Below are 21,005 nucleotides of genomic sequence, written 5' to 3'. Positions count from 1 at the left end.
CATGTGTGCTCTCTAATTTACATTATTTATATGTCATATCACTTGTGTCATGCTCATTTGCCTTTGCTTCCGCGTTTATACTTCGATGCAAATGAGCTTTGTTGCTCGTACTCATGCTTAATTTATATCCTTTAAGTAAATTGTGTTGGCTTGGGTCATATAAGTTTGACTAACACTTTTATTCTTATCGATAAAAGCTTATAAGAACCAAGCCCGTCAAAAACCTCACTCTTTCACATACTCGAGGTGGTATTGTCATCAATCACCAAAAAGGGGGAGATTGAAAACATCTAGGCCCCTAGTTGGGTTTCGGTGATTAATGACAATACAAGATTACTATGACTAACGTGTGTTTTGCAGAGGCAATTAAGTTAGGTCATGGTAATGGAGATCGATTGGGCAATCGAGATGGTCATGCCCCTACGATGGAAATCATTTTGGTTTTCAAAGGATGGACGACAAGGTTAAGGATGACTAGTTCTAAGTGTCGATTGGAGTTGAAGAGACACTTAGAGTAGTTTAGGACTTTATTTTCCTTTAGCCATACTATTAAGGGGGGTATGGATGGGTAGCTTGACCTAGGTGAGTCTAGTGAGTTAGATATGGTGCATACTTGTTAAAACTAGCTCTAGGTAGCTCCTACGAATGCCTAAGATCCTTTGGAGCAAACTTCATTCACATATGATCGAGAGTTGGAAGTGAATGGAGGGTCAAATGCTGACTAGACGCTGGCTTCGTTGTGACCGGACGCTGGCCGCAAGGTCCGATCAGTTCATTTGATCAACAGACTGCGTTCGATGCGACCGGACGCTGGAGAGGTCAAGTGACCGGACGCTGAGAGGCAGCGTCCGATCGACTCTAGTAAGGTTCCAGAGAAGGGATTCTGTGATCGGACGCGTCCGGTCAGTACTGACCGGACCCTGGGGGTTCAACGTCCGGTCGAGTACAGTAAGGTTCCAATAAGGGTTTAATGCGACCGAACGCGTCCGGTCAGTAGTGACCAGACCCTGCCAGCGTCCGGTCAACACATTTTCACTGATTCGCGGGTTGAACTGACCGGAGCGTCCGGTCACCCCGTAGAAGCTCATAACGGTTCGTTTTTTAGGCTGCCTTATAAATAGAAGCTCCACTCATGTGTGGAGTCACTTTTGCTCATTCCAACAGCTGAGAAACATGTTTGTGAGTGCCAAGAAGAGCAAGGTCCTAGTGAGGTGATTGAGATTTGAGAATCCAAGAGAGTAGCCTCATTAGTGAATCAAGAGTAGCAAAGTGTGCATCCATCTTCTCATTAGGCTTCGAGTGGTGAAGTGAGAGTTCATGCTTGTTACTCTTGGTGATCGTCATCACCTAGACGGCTTGGTGGTGATTGAGAGCTTGGTGATCACCCGACGGAGCTTGTGGGTGACCCAACTCAAGTTGTGAGCGGCTTTGGGTGATTCGCCGCGATGGAGTGTCGAAGAATCAACCCGTAGAGAGCACTTGATCCTTGCGTGGATCAAGGGGGAGCTACACCCTTACGCGGGTGCTCCAACGAGGACTAGTGGGGAGTGGTGACTCTCTGATACCTCGGTAAAACATTGCTGCATTCCTCTCTCTATTTACTTTAAGCATTTACTTTGAGTATTTACTTTGAGCAATTCAATACTTGTCTTTACATTCATAGAATTGTCATGCTAGAGTAAGTTTGAAACATAGGTTGCAAGTCCGTTGTGCGTTAGTTTGATAGAAACACTTTTTTAGGCACAAGGAGTTAATTGGGTTATCCGTAGGATTTGATTATTGCAAGATAATTTAGAATTAGCCCAATTCACCCCCTCTTGGATATCTTGATCCTTTCAGAAAGCACATGTATATATTCAAAGTAACATTAACAGACATATTTTAAGCAACTTCACTTGGAAAATAAGCAACTTCTATGTGTTCAAACGGACACAAACGTCATTAAAACTAGGAGGTTCATCAAACCATTCCAAATCATCGTATTACGCACTACTAAGTACCTACACTTGAAAACTAGTATCTATACTGACAACCTTTACTACTATAAACTAACTAAATAATAAATACCTAATCAATCCCTAAACCCAAAGGCCTAACTAACAGTAACCTAAACCTTAACTACCTGACAAAACCTTAACTATACTACAACACACAATGTAAACCCTAAAAACTACCTACCTAAATAAACAAATTCACTAAATTAACTATACTAAATCACTAACCCTAACTATCCTAAATCACTAACCCTAACTAAAATAACATTCATAATAACAAGAAATCGAGAGAGAGAGAGAGAGAGTACCTTGATATGAGCCAAAGGAGAGGAGGCGGCGCTGGAAGGCGAGGCGGTGGCGGCTGGTGCAAGCGAGGAGTCGCTAGCAGGCGGCGGCGCTGGCAGGGGCTGGGCGGGCGGGGGCGCAGGCGATGGTGGCGGCGGCGTTCGGGGGCGAGGGCGGGCGTAGTGGGGCGTCGCGGGCTTTTAATTGGGCCTTGCCACGCCACCAGCGATGACGCGTCACAGCCGCGCCAAGATGGATGGCGCGGCTGACCCAGCCACGATGACGCCACATCATCCCCTCGCCGCGCCACCATGCATGGCGCGGCAAATGTGTTTCACCGCGCCATGGCAATAGGCGCGGCCAAAAGTGTTAGTTTTGAAAAAAAAACAGTGTTACATTTAAAATTAGTTTACAAAAAGTGTTAAAAATAAAAAAAAAAATCTCCATGGCGAGGAGCGGACCCACCACGACGAGCTCACGGCAGCTGGCGCTGCAGGGACCCACGGCAGGCGGCGCCGATGAGATCCATGGTGGGCAGCGCACGCGGACGAGATCCATGGTGTCCGGCACTACCGAGATCCACGGTGGGCGGCGCTGGGTAGCTCCGGCGGCGGGAGGCAGATGACGACGTAGGGCAACTCGATGGCAGCAAGCTGCAAGCCGTGTTGCCGAGCTCTGACAGCGGACGACGGCGCTGGGCAGCTCGACGGCGGCGGGCAGCGATGTTGGGCAGCTCGACGGTGATGGGCGGCGCTGTTGAGGTACAGCGGCGCAGGGCACCAGCTCGTGCGGTCGTGCTTCGTTCGGCTGATTCCGACCAATACAGACCTCTCCAGCTCGGTATGTGACTGGCTGATTAGTAACTATGGCAATACTACGTGGAATTTGAGGTCAAATTCGAAGAGTGAATTTCAAGACTCCAAACACGTGGTATTAAAAATATGCAATTCCAATTCTCTGATTCATATCTCAATGCCAACATCCAAACGGGATGTTAGTTCCTCCCCTAAAATTTACTTCCTATCCCATCGAATGTTTGGACACATGCATAGAGTATTATATATAGACTAAAAAATAACTAATTGCATACTAATTTGCGAGATAAATCTTTGAAACCTAATTAGCCCATGATTTGACATTGTGATGCTACAGTAACACATGTGCTAATGATGTATTAATTAGGCTTAATAAATTTGTTTTGTGGATTAACGGATTCTATAATTTATTTTCTATTAGAATCCAAACACGTTATGTGACACTTCTCATGTAACACCTGATAGATCTAGATTTAAACCGGGCTTGATGAGTCATGACTCATGAACGAATGAATGAAAGAAAAAGGACGGTGAGCCACGCCAGATCTGTTTTGTCCCTTTGAATAGGACCCTTCCAAATCGCTGATTGCTTGACCCATGAGACGAGAGGAGAGAACGGGACACAGGGAATCCACTCATCTTGGTTTAAATTGACTGGTTTGCTGCCGGTGCCGGCCGGTCCTCCCCGATCGTCCCCGGCAGTTATAAAACCGGCAAGCCACGCACGGCACGCCTCTCGGCTCCCGCAGCCCCCCCCCCCCCCCCCCCCCCCCCCCCCCCCCCCCCACATCGGCGCATCCCCCGTTCCCCCCGCTCCGCGAGCGAAGGCGAGGCGAGGTGGGGATACGGGCCGTGAGGGTCGCGCCCACTTCCACGGTTCCACCTCCCCCCAACCGCCGCCGCCGCCGCCGCCTTATTACACGGCCGCACACGCCCCGGCTCCTCCTCACTCTAGCTAGTACCAATCGCCCATCCAGCCTCATAATCCGACCACCAGCACGCCTCGCGCTCGAGCTTCCCTCCCAACACCGTGCCACCTCCTTCAATGGCTTCTGGGGCGCGCCTGCCGGGCTCGCCGGCCTCGATCGCCGTCCTCATCCTCTCCTTCTTCCAAGGTACGTACGTGGCGGCTCCGATTCATTTCCCTGCCTTGGATTGATTGCTTGGATTCGTGGGGGGATGGATGGGCAAGCTGCAAGTGTGTGTGACTGAACCGTGTCGATTGTTTCCGGTGGCGGTGCTCGCGTCCGTCCGTCCGTCGCGCAGGATCGGTGTGCGGCATCACGTTCACCTTCACCAACCGCTGCGACGACACGGTGTGGCCGGGCCTGCTGTCGGGCTCGGGGACGCCGCCGCTGGAGACCACGGGGTTCGCGCTGTCTCCAGGGCAGTCGCGGTCGCTGTACGCGCCGCAGGGGTGGTCGGGCCGCTTCTGGGGCCGGTCCGGCTGCGCCTTCGACGACTCCGGCAAGGGCTCGTGCGCCACGGGCGACTGCGGGTCCGGCGAGGTCGAGTGCCGGGGGGCCGGGGCGTCCCCGCCCGCCACGCTCGTCGAGTTCACGCTCGACGGCGCGGGGGGCAAGGACTTCTACGACGTCAGCCTCGTCGACGGCTACAACCTGCCCATGCTCGTGCAGGCCGCCGTGCCCGACTGCCCCGACACGGGGTGCCTCGTCGACCTCAACGAGCGCTGCCCCGACGAGCTCCGCGCCGACGACGGCCGCGCCTGCCGCAGCGCGTGCGAGGCGTTCGGCAGCCCCGAGTACTGCTGCAACGGCGCCTACGGCAACCCCAACACCTGCCACCCGTCGCAGTACTCGCAGCTCTTCAAGTCGGCGTGCCCCAAATCCTACAGCTACGCCTACGACGACGCCACCTCCACCTTCACCTGCAACCACACCGATTACACCATCACCTTCTGCCCCAAATCCACTCCGACGAGGTTAGGCTCTTCTTATTACCTCTTGCGCAAATCAGATCGTCCATTCCTTCATCTAGCTCCTTCAGTTTCAGTTTCAGTTGCAATTTCGAGCTGCAATGCTTGTTTGACATACTCGATTACGTGAGGAGGTCTTGATTCGGAATTCTTAGGCTTGGAGCAAAGCAAAGAAGCTTTGATTTGTACTCTTCTCTTTCCCATCCTTTTCCTTCTGTCCCCACTCAGCACCCTTGCCTGCCACCTTGTGTGGTGTGTGACTAGAAAATCACAATTGCCGAGTTGGAACTGCAAGGAACACATCAGACTGATCGAGGGTCTCACATCTGTTGCTCTTGTTGACGAACTACTAATATACTGTGCAGACTTGATCAATATTTCTTTTGACATATTTGCAGCAACAAATCCAAACATTCGCCGCGGAGGCCAAGCCACGAGCAACTGGAAGATTCAGTGTGGCTCGCATCCTTGAAGGCAAGTGACGCCAGTGCTCTGAAAATAACGTCATGGTGGTCGGCGTCCATTGTGCTCCGATCTGCCCTGGCAATTGCAGTGGTGACCTTGCTTGTTGCACAACTTACACCGTATCATCCTATGGTCAGCTTGCTATGATTCGGCAAGGTGCGATCCACAAGTTATTTTCAGACTGGAAGAGGATTAGAGCAGCAGTAGTGATCAGCAATGGGTTGAGAATATTCTGTAGGCTTTTTGTTTGTGGATAGGTGCTAGAAAAGGAATGATGTATTACAAGGTGGCAATCGGAATACCATGAATGCATTGCATAAGCTCATTGCCTTTCGGAAACACTTCTCTTTGCATTATTCTCTTCTTTGTGCATCAACTGTTTTTCTTTGGGGGGCGTGATCGACGCCGCATGCTGACCCGGCGTCACATTGGAATGACAAGAATATGCGATCTGATATCTCAAATGGATATTGTAACCATTTGATCTGCACAGGTGCACAGAGTGATGCGATTCAGGTTGCCATGTTGTCGTCGGGTCCCTTTTCCTATTTTTTCAGTAAGGCGCATAAAAAAATATCTCAGATGGATACTGTAACCATTTGATCTGCAGAGGTCGACACTCGACAGAGTAATGTGACTCAGATTAGAACTCTACACCGTCATGGTTGTGTTGTCACTTTGTTTTCTCCTCTAATTTTGCGTGACTAGTTTTACATTTTGAATGATATAAGCAAGTTAGTGACAGGTCTGATCCAGAGGAAAAGTCTGACAGCTCAATATATGACTAGTTTCCCTGTTTACAAATTTTACTAAATCTGAACATGAACACTGCATAGAATGCCTTACATTTCAGCACAAATTTTGGGAGTCATAATGCACTATTTACTAGAATCTAGAATGGATATATGAAACAAAAAGGACAAAAGGAAATTTGATGACATTTTTATTGAAAAAGAAAAGTCGAAGATAGAAAGGCGATCAGTAGTGATGCCTTTGGACAAAGAATGGGCATCCCCGCACTCATCGTGCCCAATCCAAAGAGCTCACCCTCCCCGTAACAGCTGCCCACCCTGCCTCCGCATCAGCCACAATGCGGCCGCCGGACGTACCACCGGGAGCTGGTTGTCCGCAGCGCCGCCGTCCACAGTACCGAGTTTGTTTGCTATGTGGAAGCCTATAAAGCTGCATGCCAACATTGCATCATCTCCCTTGCCTTTGCCGCATCATCTTCCTTGCTTTCGCCTATTAGCTTTTATACAGTATATACTACCAGTATTTGGAAGATCTTAAAATATCATAAATAATAAAAAAAAGATTCAAAAGAACAAGATAAGCCATTACTTGTCATAATATAAATATTGGCAGCTTATAATAATGACAAATTTGCTCAAATCATATCTTCAATAAATAGTCAATCCATTGATACCTACACAGAAGACTAGTAACCCAACATTTTAATCCCAAGGAACAATCGCTCAAAGACAAATTCTGCAATTTAATCTCAATGAACAAGTGCTCAAACACAAATTCTGCATTCTTTAATCATCAGCAAGAGACCCCCAAGATGCTAGAAGTTTTATTTTAAGATTGAGAATACATAACCTAGATAAAATATAGGGACTAGATGGAGCAGAGTACAGTAACCCTGCTTCTATCATGATCAGAGTACAAAAATTATTTCTGTGACATCAAACACCTGCAGTCTTAAAGAAAGGCAGTCATTTACAAAGTGGAACAAATTATCAAGCTCACTGCTCACTGCATATACTTTTTTGAGCGTGATCACTGTATATATATGTGGTTGGAGATTGCAGATATTCTAGGATAATGTTAACTAATATGTACAAATCCAAGTACAAGAGGGTGCATCCAGAAACCTTCCGCCTCCTTGATGAGGACCTATATTTCTCTCCTGCAGAGACAACATAAGCATACCATTAATCAGCAGTCACCACTGAGTCGTACACAGATTCAACGCATCGTATCTCAAAATGTAGAAAACAAAAATCATAGCTCACTGAATAGGACAAAAGAGAATGCAATGCAACTGCAAATATAAAGGGCGTACCCAGTGCAGAGAGCTCCCGCTCTATGCGGGGTCTGGAGAAGGGTGTCAGTGGCAAGCCTTACCCTCGCCTGTGCAATACGAGGAGACCACGACTCGAACCCGGGACCTTCCGGTCACAAGCAGTAAGACTCTACCGCTTGCACCAGGCCCGTCCTTCAAATACCAAAGAACCAATGGATTAATGGGAAAACGTTACTGGTCATAAATAATATATATTAACAGCTATACATCACAAAAATTCAGACAGGCAGCTCCAAGATGCACCATTATTCAATTCAGTCAAGCACATAGCAAGCATATGGGATGCATGTATATATATAAATTTTTCAGCCCAGTTGGAAATGTCAATACCACTCTTCTTGCATGCCAAACAGTAGGTTCAGTCAAGCATATATGAATCATGTGTATGATACTTGCTAATCTCAACTTACAATGGTTGAGACATAAGTAGTGACTGATGAACAGGGGCCGCTGCATAATTTACACACAAGTTGCCATTATGATTGATTCAAAATATAGACAAAATTTGCTACATAGTCACCATTATTAGTAGGCGGATCTGATCTCAGGCTTGTTATTACTATCTAGGGAGCACTTGCAGATCATGGTCCCAAGAGTCGACAAAACACAAGTACTGGCATAGACTAGTTAAGAAATTACCAAGGAGAAGCCGACTGCAGCGGCAGAGGTGTTGGTAGGGTTGGATGACGCCTTGACGATGCAGGATACGACAGAAATTACAAGGGAAATCGCTGTAAGTCCCTTTGTCGGCCAAGAGAAACCAATGGACGTGGAAGAAGTTAAGCAGAAGAGAGGATACTAACTGTAAGCTAATTGAAGCAGAACATACATTTCTTTGGATTGAGCCTGGTCAGCCATGTAGATCAGAGTCCATGCCGGGTTCTCTCGAATGGAGTAAGCCATGCTACAATGCTAACACTCAACTGAATTTGATTTGGATGTGCCTATAGAGATGATGAGATGGAAAAAGGATCTTTTCTTCAGTGGCAGGTGTTAGATGCGCCAGCCATTCAAAAGGCATTTGTACTCAAGGAAAATCCTCCAACACCTAAAAACACCAAAAATCATGTCACAACTGCACCATGGAAAATAACTGAAGACAAAAATGGGTATTATTATTGCCAAAATTATTGTGCATGCCAAGCCATCTATGAATAGTCATACTCTCCTTCTGATTGTACTGGTAAAGATGATCTCTTCCTTCAAGAGAAACAAAAATACTGACGCTTCTTCTTTTCACGTTCACCTATTGCAAAAAAAGCTCATGACCTACCAAAGGACATTGGTGTTATGTGAGCAGTGGCTGCATGGTATGACATATTAGATATGTAATATCAAAATAACACAAAAGAGGTTATAAGATGAATTCAAAATATTGATTCTTGCCTCGAAGAAATATCAACGAGGGGAAGCTGACGCAACATCCATTGTCAAAGCAACAGAGGTCCTTAATTTGATGCAATCCTTCTGGCTATTCACAACTGAACCCTTGGAAGCTTCATCCCCATTTCTCACTCCAGTCTGAGCAAACAAAAGAACATGATTTATCATTAGTTAACTAGATAGTTTTTTTTAGATAAAAGTGAACTAGATAGATCATTGCAACTGATGAGAAGATAAGAAAACTGCACATCTAATTACCTCCCTTCTAATATATAAACTCATCGTTTCAGGAAAGAAAGGTGTAATTATCTAAAAATTCTGATAAACAACTTGTATGTTAACTGTGACAAGAATAAATATTTCTTGAGAAAGCAATAATGTATTCACTAATAATCACACACAAATGCAATCTGATTCCAAGAAACCACACATGTTCCTAATCTTGCTTCTTCTCCACTAATAGTGTAGTAGTTAAATATAAACAAACAAATAAGTAGACACAGAAGCATTCAGTCTAATCAATAGAGTTAACAGTATGTGCATCCTTAGTGAGTACCATTAGCTTCAGGTTCTGTTTATTTGCTCAAACTGTTACTGATTGGTAATAATTGAGTTCACAACTCCATAGTAATTCTCACCTTCTGCAGCATTTATCAAGGTTCTTTCAGTATCATTGATTGTATTTAAGTATAAAACAAAAATAGTAAAAAAATGATAGCAGAGAAGCAGATTTTGAATTGCCCACATACACCAATGGTCACAAATAGGATCTCATCAAGTATCTTTAAGACAAATCAAGATGGTTAAACTAACTAGTACTAAAAAGGCAGTACAGTTAAACAAAAAAAAAGGCGGCACCTACGAATCGAAGAATCCTCAACAAAATCAACAGATACAGCAATTCGCTATCTCAAGCTACAAGTTAAGGAGCTAAATCAATTTTTGGCGTGTTTAATCATGCATCCGGCACCATGGTCTCATTGCGAAGTCAAAACCAGGCACCAAATCAGACAAAGAGTTCATGAAAGCGAAACAGTCATCGTCCTCCACCAGCGCGGGCAAGTCCTGATCATTGCCTGCTCCTGTGCCCGCCCCATCAGCAGGATTGGCGTTGACAACATCAGCCACCGCCACAGGAAGAGAAGTCACGTACTCGGCCTGTGGTGCAAGCGGGTACTCACCGATGAACAGGGCAGGATCTTCCTCTGCAGCACACCAGGTAGTGGCGTTGTCCTCCACCAACGCGGGCAAGTCCTGATCATTGCCTGCTCCTGCGCCCGCCCCATCAGCAGGATTGGCATTGACAACATCAGCCGCCGCCACAGGAAGAGAAGTGGCGTGCTTGGCCTGCGGTGCTAGTGGGTACTCACCGATGAACAGGGCAGGATCTTCCTCCGCAGTACACGAGGTAGTGGCGAGGGTTGCATCGTCCACTTCATCATCGTCCTCACCGTCGCTGCCCCAATCGTCCGCGTCCCTGTTGTGCTTCTTGGCGTTCTTGCCGTGGCCACTGTGGCGGATGCAGTACACCCTCATCGGCGACCGAGCGAACTCAGGTGGGGAAGTGATGGAGTACTCGTGCATGACCCAGCCCGTGCTGCCTTTGACGCCGCGCTCGTGGAAGCTGAGCGCGTACTTCTCCCACTCGATCTCCTTGGTGCGGCCGCACACGCTCACGCGCATGCGCTTCTTGGTTTCCTTTTCCTTGCCTTCTTCCTGGCGCTTTCTCTTGCCCTGCCCTTCCCAGGTCCCGTGTCCCTCGCAGGTCCGCTTCTGGCGGTTGCCCTTGGCGTTCAGGGCCTGCCCCACCGCGAAGAAGAAAGCCTCATGCTTCCGCCCATGCTTCTCGAGGAGAGCCCACGGCGGCGCGCTCAGCGGATCGTCCACGATGATGTCGTTCGGCGGTTGGGGCTGGTCCTGGATGCAAGGGAGGAGGTGAAGCCTGACCACCTCCACGTCAGTGGGCACAAAATGGAAGCCAGGAGCAAGACCAAGCTGTGCGGCCATGGACGGTGACTCTATTGCTCCGGCGGCGGCGGCTCGCTAGGGATTAATGGCGGGCGTGGCGGTAGAGAGGAGAAACGCGAAAGGGATCGGAGTGGGCGCTAGAGGAGATGGGATCGGGGGATTTATGAAACCGCGGGAAGGGGAAGGCGAGAACCCAAAACGCGTTGTCGATCCAGCCTTCTGAAATCCGACTCCGACTCTGCACCGCGGAAAATTAAGACAATCCGACTACAGATACCAAGTACGAGGAGGGAACAACGACTATTGTTGGTGCCAACATGCCCATAGAGATTAAGATCAATTACTCATTCAATCTAAGTCCAAATTCCCCAAAACCTGAAAACCTATTGCAGGAAAAATCCCCAATTTTTTATAGAAGCACTATAAAATCCAAACAAAAGGAAAGTTCATGTTCGTCGACGTACTAGTTCGTCATCCCCGTGGCCACCATCTGAGCACGACGAGGCAGGCTCTGTCGTGGAACCAGCCGCCACCCGCCGGGCTTTGCTGAACCTCCCGAAGGCGACGCAAGTCGTCGCTGCACGTGGCGGCGAAGAAGAAGGGCTCGCCGACGTACGGCTTGTTCGCTGCTATTGGGGTGATTTGGGCTGGCTGGCCCTGGTTCGTTACGAGAGGAAAATATTGTTGGCTGGCTGGTTTGTGCGGTTGAAATCAACAAGCGAATAGGCTGGTAAATCCTTATATCAAAAGAATCCTATGTAAAATTTGAGAGAATTCAAGGCTGAAAACCAGATATTTTAAAAAAATTATAGCAGATCAACTATTTATTATTTCTATTTTAAAAAATCATCTTCAGAGTCCGTTATTGTTTATTTAGCTCTTAAAAGAAATTAAAGCAAACTAGACACACTTTTTTTATTTTATTTTTATTGTTCAATCTTTTTTTCTAATAAAAGCAAACTAAGAATAATAAAAGAAAAAGAAATACTTATCTAGATATACAGGGCATGTTTTCTCCCCTAAGATAGTTGTTGTCGTGGTTGCTCAACGAGATGGCCGGATGTGGAGGTGCTAAAACAGAGCCTTCCAATTTTGATTTTGTTGTTGCTGTTGTTGCTGGAGGCTGGCCATCTCATGTCCCATGCTTATCTACCATTGTATATGATTATGTAACATACATTGTATGGTATCGTTTTGTCTATTCAATGGTTGCAAGTCTGTTGACGAAGCAGTGGAAGGCCTCCTAAGAGTCATGATATCCTCGGCTAGAGAAAGACATGCGTCCTCCCTCGGTTCACTAGGTTCGCTCTTGAAGATGAGGATTCTTGAGGTGGTGCCTCCAGTAGTGGCACTTTCAATGGTGGTGCCACCTTTTTCTGCTAAACCTATCTTGGTTTTAAATTTGATTTTGGTTTGACATGTTCATTCTTCTTGCCTTGTTCTTCCTCCTTGTTTAGTGTTTCGATGTCAATCATCAACAGTATAAGCTGGCAACATCTTGTGTGTATCATTATTATCGATTTAGAACTTTCACTTATAGAATTTGAGGGATCAACTCCCCCACACTTTGCTCGAAGTGTGTTCTGCTTATAAAAACAAGGTAGAGATCAAGTGCATGGACTCTGTTGGTGGAAAAACACCAACAGAACCAAAACTTCATTTATTCTTCTTTAGCCTTAGGTATATTGAATCATGATAAGGTTGATGTTATGTGCATTATTTATTCTTATAACAAGGGTGATAAGATCAGAAGGATAACAGAAAGAGTGGAGTTGCTCAACCTATGAAGGATTGTCCATCTTTATAATGTATCAAACTTTATATGATTATGACTATCATCTTCCAAAGATAAGATATGCAACATTTTAGCTCATTTGGTTAAGACTATGAGATCAAGAAAGTGGTGCTATGAACAAACTTAAGGAACAAACACATGTTGAGTTAATCAAGTTAAATCAAGCAAAGTTGTAACTCAAACGTGTTTATGTCTTCATTTATGTGCATACCAAGATCAATAGGAAAATGATGACCACTTATCTTAAGATGTTATAAGAATAAATAATGCTCGAAGCAGAATGATGACCACTTATCTTCATTAATGATGACCTTCATTATTGAAGCAGAATGACACCATGTGATGAAGGGCAGATTACTTGTGGTGGTCGTCTCTTTCTGCTCGAAGCTTTCCTTGCTTGAGCTCTTCATGAGTATCTTGTCTCCTATGTCGCACTCCCTCTTTCTCATTCTTTTACCATGCCATCTTTTTGTTCTTTCTTTTGAGGATCTTGTCATTTTGTTTGGACCTTCTGCTCTACTCATTGTTTCTTCTCTGCAAAGGATTAGTGGACAGCACATATCCAAAGGAGTATACAAATGATTTAAAACAAGGATAGTGTTGTCATAGAGCTAAAGGTCATCTGTATCCCATGTTTTAAATAATGTGCATTTATTATTCACCACTACTTCAATTTTTCAACAAGGTTCAGGCAAAAATGTGCAAAATTATTTTGAAGAATATCTCAAACCTTGATTTGTTTCTTCGAATGATCTCCTAACATTCCTAACAAAATTTGAATATTTTTCTGCAAGGGTTAGTCCACATATACAACCAAATTCTATACAAGTATGTTTTGATTTAATGATTATGTTCGTATAATATGTCGAAACATACTTACAATAGAATAAGAAAGTTTAAAAGACTAAAGAGATTCATTCGAGTAGAAACAACAATATGTATGGTGACTCAAAGGAGCATGATTATTTAAATTGTTACTTATTAGAGATTTAGCAAGTTGAGCACATCACAAAGGTAGGGATGACCAAGACAAACTAGCAATATGACATGAGATGTTTTAGAGAACTCTATTCCCCACACTTGAATTTTGCAGAATGCATAATCAAGTTTGGTTGACAGAATTCTCTTGTGAATGTGATTCCATGTTGCATAATGCTTGGTTGAATCTACCTTGTGTTTTCCTTTGTTTTATTGAAATTATTAGTGACAAAACATACCTGAAGGAAGCTTATCCAATTTACCTATTGGCGAGAGCTTCATGGCTTTAGGTCCATTGAGCAGGACCTCTTCTTGCCTTTAGCTTTTCTTTGCACCATCCAATCCTAGAGATGAGGATACGGACAATTGCATGTTCTTCTTCCATCAACCTTTCTTGATTTTTGTTGATCCTTGGTTGACGAGTTAGGGTTCATTAAGATGCAAACTCAAATTTCTCCTTGGTTGTCTTTGTCCTCTAATGACATGGCGGAGAGTTCTTCTTCTTTGTTTGTTAGTGATACGCCAGCCATCTTGATAGTCGAGGAAGAAACCTCATTGGAATTTGCATGAAAGCTTCATCTCTGATGACTTAGGGATGTCTTCTCGTGTCCATGGTTGTTCATGATTCCATGAGACACCATCTATAGATCACCATTGATTGATGACATTCTGTTGACATAAGATTGCACGCCATGATGTAGTGGCATCTCGTTGTCTTGGTCCTTGCTGCCGATATGCGAGTTGGTGTTTTCAAAGATGATGAAAGCAGACATCAGTTTGGCTAATATGAGGTGAGTTGCACCCTGCTTCTCATCAGCCTCCTAGCTTGAGTCCTAAAAAGGTGAGTTGCTAGGTTGTTAGGTTGCCTTCGACGTTACTTATGGCCTATTGATTTGTTCGTCCACTTCCTATGATTGAATAACGAAGTTGTAACACTACCTCCTTTCCTTGGCTAGCAACTTGCAAGTGAAAAGTAAAAGAGACCAGGAAGGATATTTATACTCGACGTAGATGCTAACAAACGTTAGAAGATGTGAGTCCCCGTAGCGTTACTAATTACTAATAAAATAGATTCAGAATACGAGTAGTCAGAGTAGTAGTCGAGGGGTTGGCACATTTTCCTATTCTGATTATGAGAAAGTCTAGTGCGTTAAATACTGTCAACGCAAAAACGTCGACACACAGCAAAGCGGAAGGATCTGCTTAATGGAGCAAGGCTGGAGATCCGCTTGGCTTCAATGCAGGACCAGTCGACCCTGCAAATTCCTCCCGAGGGCATGCCAGTCAATTTGACCTGTAATAGACAAGGAGCGAAAGCTTATTAGTAATTTAAGGTGGAACATGCCAGTTTTTGCCCAGACAGTTCCAAGTGTGCCGCTTCAGGAGCAGCCAGTGTTAGCCCACTGGATCACGGAGATATCCGACCACTCACAAATGTTCCCAAGCACGCGTTAGTGATGCCGACCACGAACCATCATTATTTTACCTCTAGTCATAGTGTGTGGTCGGACAACGTTAGTCGTGGTCGACAACACTGGTGAGTGCTCAACGATCCAGTGGCCTAACAGCCAAATGGGAAAATCGATCAAATAAACTGATACAAGAAGAAAATCGACTGTTAAGAACTGTAATGCTCACAGGTTGTGACTGATTTTATAGTGACAATTGCGACGTACCCAATTTTAGTGATTCTTTTCCTTGAACTATTAACATGTATGTGTCAGAGATACATCACTAGCTAAATCAGATTTCTATCAATACGTAGTGTAGAGCCAATGAATTTAGTAAGAAAAAGGGATATGCCACGCACACAATCGACTATTTGATACAGACAGACCCATGAACTGTCTAGACCTAATCCATTGCCATCAACAGTGAGGTTCGACCGGATCGATGTAGCTTGATGATAACAACAAACTAAATCCAGAGAATTCATAGAATCGACCATACTTTAATAGGTTCATGAGAGCGTGTCATATTTGTAAAAGCGCGGATGAATCGGCTAAAAGAGCCGATTCGGGTTGAAAAAGGATCATAGCATGTGAACAATCAACTATTCAACACGAGCAGACCTATCAACTCCTCAAATCTAACATATTATCTTTAACAGCGGGGTTCGACCGGATCGATGCAGCCATAATAAAGATAACAGATTATATCCTTAAAGAAAACAAATCGACTCATATTTAGCAGGATCATGAAAACACACTATGAACATTGAAATACGGGCGATCGGCTATTTAGTCGATGCAGGCATAGCAAACAGCCAGGGCCATGCCTGGTCAAAAGCAAACCTACCAGCTAGCATCCTCCAATCTAGAGTACTAACAGTGGGGGTCGACCGAATCGATGCAGCCGTGATAGTGGGCTATAGACCAGATTCAACTAGCTAGTAAACATCCTCAAGATCAGACATGCCTTGACCGCGTACTATGCACAATCAAGATCAAAGTAGACCAGCCAATAAAACATAATCCATCATTTGAAGTAAGAACCATTGCAATGTAACAAGATAAACGAGGGATTAAAATGATGTGAGGCCGATCTAGATCAATCTTGACTGGGCAGGTTGATGTTGCTGCAAACTAACGACGATAAAAACATCAGCAAGATCGATAACTTAATGAATCTACCCGAAGGATGCCACCCTTAGGTAGAGCCGATAACTTGACCTTAATTTAATTCGAGCAGTGGAGGTCGACCGGATCGATGCAGTCATACTTAAACTAGATAAAGATCGATAACTAGCTTATACTAGAGTTCATAGTGGATGTCGAACTTAACCGATGCAGTCGTACAAATAGAAATATAAGCCATGATGGTACTTACAGGCAAGCCGGAGGTCGGCCGAACCGATGCAGCCCTTCTTGTTGAAGAACTCATTAGCTTCTACTCTACTCCTACTCCTAAGGGTTGGCACGGAGCCAAAAAAGAAAGTAACTTGTATTGGTTGATTGGATGTCCTTTTTACAATAGTCGGGGTCCAATATTTATACCCGAAGCCTAAGCATGAATCCTACTCAAGTATGACTCAGTACAATCTTTGGTATAAAAGAAAACATTCCTAACTTAAGATAACTTGGACCCTAATCTTTCTCTTTTTGTAGAGTCCGATATGTATTTCCCGACGCCAACCACAGCTCTTTGTCGTTATCGGTTGACGTCATTCGAAGAGAGTCGATTTCAGTGTCATATCTGAATCAACTGATATCGATCCTTATGCAATTGATTCTTGATTGACACAATCTTGGAAGCTTCGAGTTCCTGCGTTCTTCTTCCCAAATTTTGGTGTAAACACATGCCCCCCAATTTTGGGATAAAAATGATTTTATTCCAAAATTCCTATTTATCTGTTTACCACGTCACAACCATTTTATTTCGAGATATACGCGTGACTCCTGACTTTCTAGTCCGAGTCTTATATCATATCCCAATAGTATCTCTTCCAACTCACTCGACCCATTTGCTTTCCCTTTCTTTCTCGAGAAAATCTTAACAGTCGGCGCTGCCATCGCCAAAGCTTCAACCCTAGCGAATCCTCTGCCCTATCAAGCTTTCATCCAAGTGATCTTTCTTAGATTCAAATCTATTTTGGCTGTAATGGTGACCAGCGACCATGTCCCTAAGGTATGCTTTCAAGTTCCCATTCTCCAAGTATCGGCCGCTTCCCTGCATTTCCCTTCTTCTCAATTTTATTTTATCTGATTTCTAGGAAATGAGGAACGAAATCTTGATTCCATCGGCTAGTGCTCCTAATGTCTATTTTCTTGGGCCTATGGGTGACCCTAATCCATCTGATTTTATCTGTTAAGAAACCAAGCAAATCTCCTTCAAACAATCTATAGTGGATTCGTCTTCCTGGAATATCAAGACTCCCTTCAGAAATTGGCCCAAAATGCCTAAGGGATGGAGAGACTGGTTTCGTAGGATGTTCGAGAAAAAGGGTGGAGATTAGGAGCTTTATGATCTAAATCAATGCTTGACACTTTCGTTGTTTGGGATGAAGAGAATGATTCACTCTTAATTTCTGCATCTTATTTCTGGTCCAACACCCTAAATGCTTTTGTTTTTTGTCATGGCCCAATGACCATCACTTTGGCCGATGTTTATATGCTGACCGGCCTTAGAATAATAGGATCGATGCAGCCTTATGACTTCTTAAGTGTTGGATCTAAGAAATTAGCCAAAATATCAGATTGCACAGGATGGGCAAGCTACATTCTGAACCATATTGGAGATGAATCAACTGTTAGCGAAAGAGAATATGTGGCCTTTCAGAACATGTGGTTAGAGAGATTTATTTTCTATGGGTCATCTTGTGGTCTAACTTACAATCATAAACTTATGATAGAGCATCTAACAGTAGGCAAGGATATTCCTCTTAGAAAGTATCTGTTAGGAGCTGCTTATTATCTGATGTACCAGGTAGCTGCCTAGTTACTAAAGAACGAACCAGTGCATACTATTAGTGGCCCTTGGTGGTTGATACAGTTATGTTTGAACCTGTATATGCACAAGATTGTAAGGCCTGATCTCAGAAACCTGAGCTTTCCTTCCTCCAACTTTGATGAGGAATATAGAGGCGAAGAAGGAAGAACCCATCAGTGCATGAGTTATGGTGAAGCTGCATCGGCCATAACAATTGTTGTCTATGTTGGCCATCTCTTCAAAAGGTTTTATGGAGGGTTTGATTCAGATATCCTGACTTGGCTACCCTATGATGAGAATGAGAACAATAAGTTGATCTTCCCATTCAAATTTTGATTTGAATTAGGCTGTTTAGATGAAACGGCGGCCACAATCTTTAATTCTTTCATCAAGCCCTGTGTTCTTCCAGCCGAGTTTTGTCATGGCCACGGCAAAATGTCTATAGGTTCCTTCCTTCCAAGCAACCTTCCAACCTATGAGTTTTACAACTCTTCTTTTGTAGCTCATTAGTTTGGTCTTGGTCAACTACCTCCTCAACTATTCTTCAACGATATACTGAGGCTAAGAGAGGGCATTAGTGAAGTAATGAAAGACTCCAAAGTTTTCCAACTAGGATCAGATCTTCCTTCTCTTTACTTGCACAACTGGACAAGAGTCAACTTCTCTTTTAATCTTTTTGACTCCTGGTGGCAAGAATGGCACTCCCACCTCTTCTGTGGGCCGGTCCATCCTAGATGCATAGCTCTAGATGGAGAGTTTGCTTCTGATAGTAAGGTAACTTACCATTCCTTTTTTCAAAAACATTACTTGATGAGTTCCCCTGCCAACTATTCTAACAGACCTTTTCAGGACACCAAATTCGATCCCCCAAGCATGGATAGAGAGGGGCGTCCTATAGATTATCAGCCACCATGCCTAGTTTCAAGAATAGGATCAGCTGCACCTCCACTGAAGAAGCTGATGAAAACTCAAGTTGCCCCTACAATCATAACGTATCAATCCTCAAAATGCAAGATAGGCCAAGGGACAACCCAGAAAACTATTACTAGGAAAAGACTTCGCAAAATGAGACCATCGGCTGCCTAGGTAAACAATTTATTTTTTCCTCAAAATGATATTCAACTTCTAATCCTCTTTCTTCACAGCTATCAACCATTGCATCCCAATCGACTCTGGGTGTAGAACTATTATCCTAGGCATTTGATTCAGCATCAACTTGACCTTCATCAGCCGATCCCCAAGAGGAGCCAACTTTGGTTGAAATAGCTAATGCTTCCAAGACAGCAGAAGATGTGAGCCCTTCCATTTTACCCTTGATGTTGTTGAAGTATTTTCTCAAAACTTTTAATTTTATTCAATTTTTCATCCTTCATCTGACTTCTTATCATGCCAGATACTTCCTGAGGAAACACCTATGCAAGAGCAGGAGTCTGATAGTCTCCTTATTAAAAATGATCTTATTGTTGTTGACACTCAAACTATCGATTCCCCAGTCTAGCACACAACTGATGGTAAGAAAGTCATATGCTTAGTTTATTTCTCTGCAACAAACATGAACTAAAAAATCTTCCTTGATGTCTGTAGATATCAATGTTGAGAGTTCAGAGCCAATTCAACCAGATATCATTAGTGCATCATCAGCTGCTCCTTCTTCCTAGATAGAGGCTACCATAGAAAATGTATTGTACTTGCTTCATCGTTTATCTTATTATCAACCGATTCAATCCTCTTAACAAGATTTTCTTATATATAGGCATTTAATCTTTCAGCTCTAAGCTACTCTTTCAATCTTGAAGAGTATCTAGATGAAGATAAAATCAGCTCATCAGCCACCTCTTCTAAAGAAGCTCTATCAGAAAAGACCAGAAATCGGCAAAAGGATATGTTGCTAATGCTTGAGAAGAATATAGCTGATTTGGTCTGAGATGTGGATTTAATGCAAAGAGTCTCCTTGGTCTTTAAAGGTAATCCATCCCTGGTTCTTACCAAGGTTTTGTCATCCTTGTCCATTATTGAGGATCAAGCTCTAAAGGTGAAAAAGGCCTAGAGGAGACTGTCTAACCATGAAGCTTTACTAGCCAAGAAGAACTCCAACAGGCAAGAGGACAAAGAGTTGACATAGTTGATCAATGATTTGAAGAACTCTTCTCTCAGGATCGATCTAGAGCTGACCCAACTGGAAGTTGGGTGTGCAGAACTTGAGAAGGAACTAGAGAACGTGAAAGCTACCATTGATCGCCACAAGTCCATTCTGGCCTAAATACCCGATGCCATTAAGCAGAAGAAATAGGAACTATTGACCAAGGTCAGAGAAGCCAGGGTCATCTACAGTAGCCTCAAGGATATCCCTAGATCAGCCAAAGAAGATAAGCAACAAATCACATAAGTCTATGCTATCCGGCTAGAAGTATTGAAAACAATCCAAGATGCTCTAGACTTATAATCTGTATATCAACATGTATCTTGTGTAGAATCAATGATAACCATATTTTCTGTTGCCTTATCATATTTCTTGTTTTGGCTAAAGAGCTGATTTGAAAATAGCCGATTCCAGACTTCTATCCTTAATCCGATTAAGTCTAAAAATATGGCCTTTATTAAGAGAACTCCTTCAACCTTCTATCTTTAGTTATCAACGTCGTATTCTCTTCGGCATTAGTGCAGTGACGCTTCGCCTTCTATTAATTGCGGTTGCCTTTTGCATGTCCTGAGATATCCACCACTTTGCTTCGTGGTTACAAATACCAGCCGAGGGCTCTGACCTTGAACACATCTACACTCGCAACTGTTCCTATTCCTTTGCACTTCTCCACCTTCTCAAATCCTGTAGCGGTTTCCTTTCTCCTCTCTATAGATCCAACCAAACTCC

The 21,005-nt window shown here is 44.1% G+C and overlaps 2 protein-coding genes across 7 annotated transcripts; one reads left to right on the top strand and one right to left on the bottom strand.

Moving 5' to 3' along the window:
- Positions 1-3,883: 3,883 nt before the first annotated feature.
- LOC136500750 (thaumatin-like protein 1) lies at positions 3,884-5,815 on the top strand. Its single transcript, XM_066496173.1, has 3 exons — positions 3,884-4,209; positions 4,361-5,036; positions 5,429-5,815. Exons 1-3 carry the CDS (start codon positions 4,140-4,142, stop codon positions 5,640-5,642), a joined length of 960 nt encoding a protein of 319 aa, XP_066352270.1. The 5' UTR covers positions 3,884-4,139; the 3' UTR covers positions 5,643-5,815.
- A 1,116-nt stretch (positions 5,816-6,931) lies between these two features.
- On the bottom strand, positions 6,932-11,574 carry LOC136500751 (NAC domain-containing protein 83-like). Of its 6 annotated transcripts, none has more exons than XM_066496176.1 (8): positions 11,400-11,574; positions 10,338-11,173; positions 10,149-10,238; positions 8,971-9,105; positions 8,388-8,887; positions 8,224-8,274; positions 7,564-7,716; positions 6,940-7,407 (listed from the first exon to the last, which is right to left on the bottom strand). In XM_066496176.1, the coding sequence occupies exons 2-4, from the start codon at positions 10,972-10,974 to the stop codon at positions 9,083-9,085; spliced, it is 750 nt and encodes a 249-aa protein (XP_066352273.1). In that variant the 5' UTR covers positions 10,975-11,173; positions 11,400-11,574; the 3' UTR covers positions 6,940-7,407; positions 7,564-7,716; positions 8,224-8,274; positions 8,388-8,887; positions 8,971-9,082. The 6 variants fall into 6 exon arrangements, with proteins under 6 accessions (XP_066352276.1, XP_066352275.1, XP_066352273.1 ...); XM_066496177.1 differs by having other exon boundaries at positions 8,388-8,830; XM_066496175.1 differs by having other exon boundaries at positions 6,943-7,407; positions 8,414-8,853.
- Positions 11,575-21,005: the final 9,431 nt, after the last annotated feature.

Source organism: Miscanthus floridulus, chromosome 13 (assembly GCF_019320115.1).
Source record: "Miscanthus floridulus cultivar M001 chromosome 13, ASM1932011v1, whole genome shotgun sequence".
Classification (NCBI taxonomy): Eukaryota; Viridiplantae; Streptophyta; class Magnoliopsida; order Poales; family Poaceae; genus Miscanthus; species Miscanthus floridulus.
The sequence above is the reverse complement of the archived record's forward strand: the minus strand, read 5'-3'. Positions and strand labels throughout refer to the sequence as shown.

Excerpts from the sequence above, each read along its gene's own strand:
- LOC136500750 (XM_066496173.1), top strand. The coding sequence starts at position 4,140 with ATGGCTTCTGGGGCGCGCCTGCCGGGCTCGCCGGCCTCGATCGCCGTC. Across the intron at positions 4,210-4,360 it reads CATCCTCTCCTTCTTCCAAG|GATCGGTGTGCGGCATCACG; the intron begins GTACGTACGTGG and ends TCCGTCGCGCAG. Across the intron at positions 5,037-5,428 it reads CCCAAATCCACTCCGACGAG|CAACAAATCCAAACATTCGC; the intron begins GTTAGGCTCTTC and ends ACATATTTGCAG.
- LOC136500751 (XM_066496179.1), bottom strand. The coding sequence starts at position 10,974 with ATGGCCGCACAGCTTGGTCTTGCTCCTGGCTTCCATTTTGTGCCCACT. Across the intron at positions 10,239-10,337 it reads AGATCCTGCCCTGTTCATCG|GAGCAGGCAATGATCAGGAC; the intron begins GTGAGTACCCAC and ends GGGCGGGCGCAG. Across the intron at positions 9,106-10,148 it reads AGATCCTGCCCTGTTCATCG|ACTGGAGTGAGAAATGGGGA; the intron begins GTGAGTACCCGC and ends TTGTTTGCTCAG.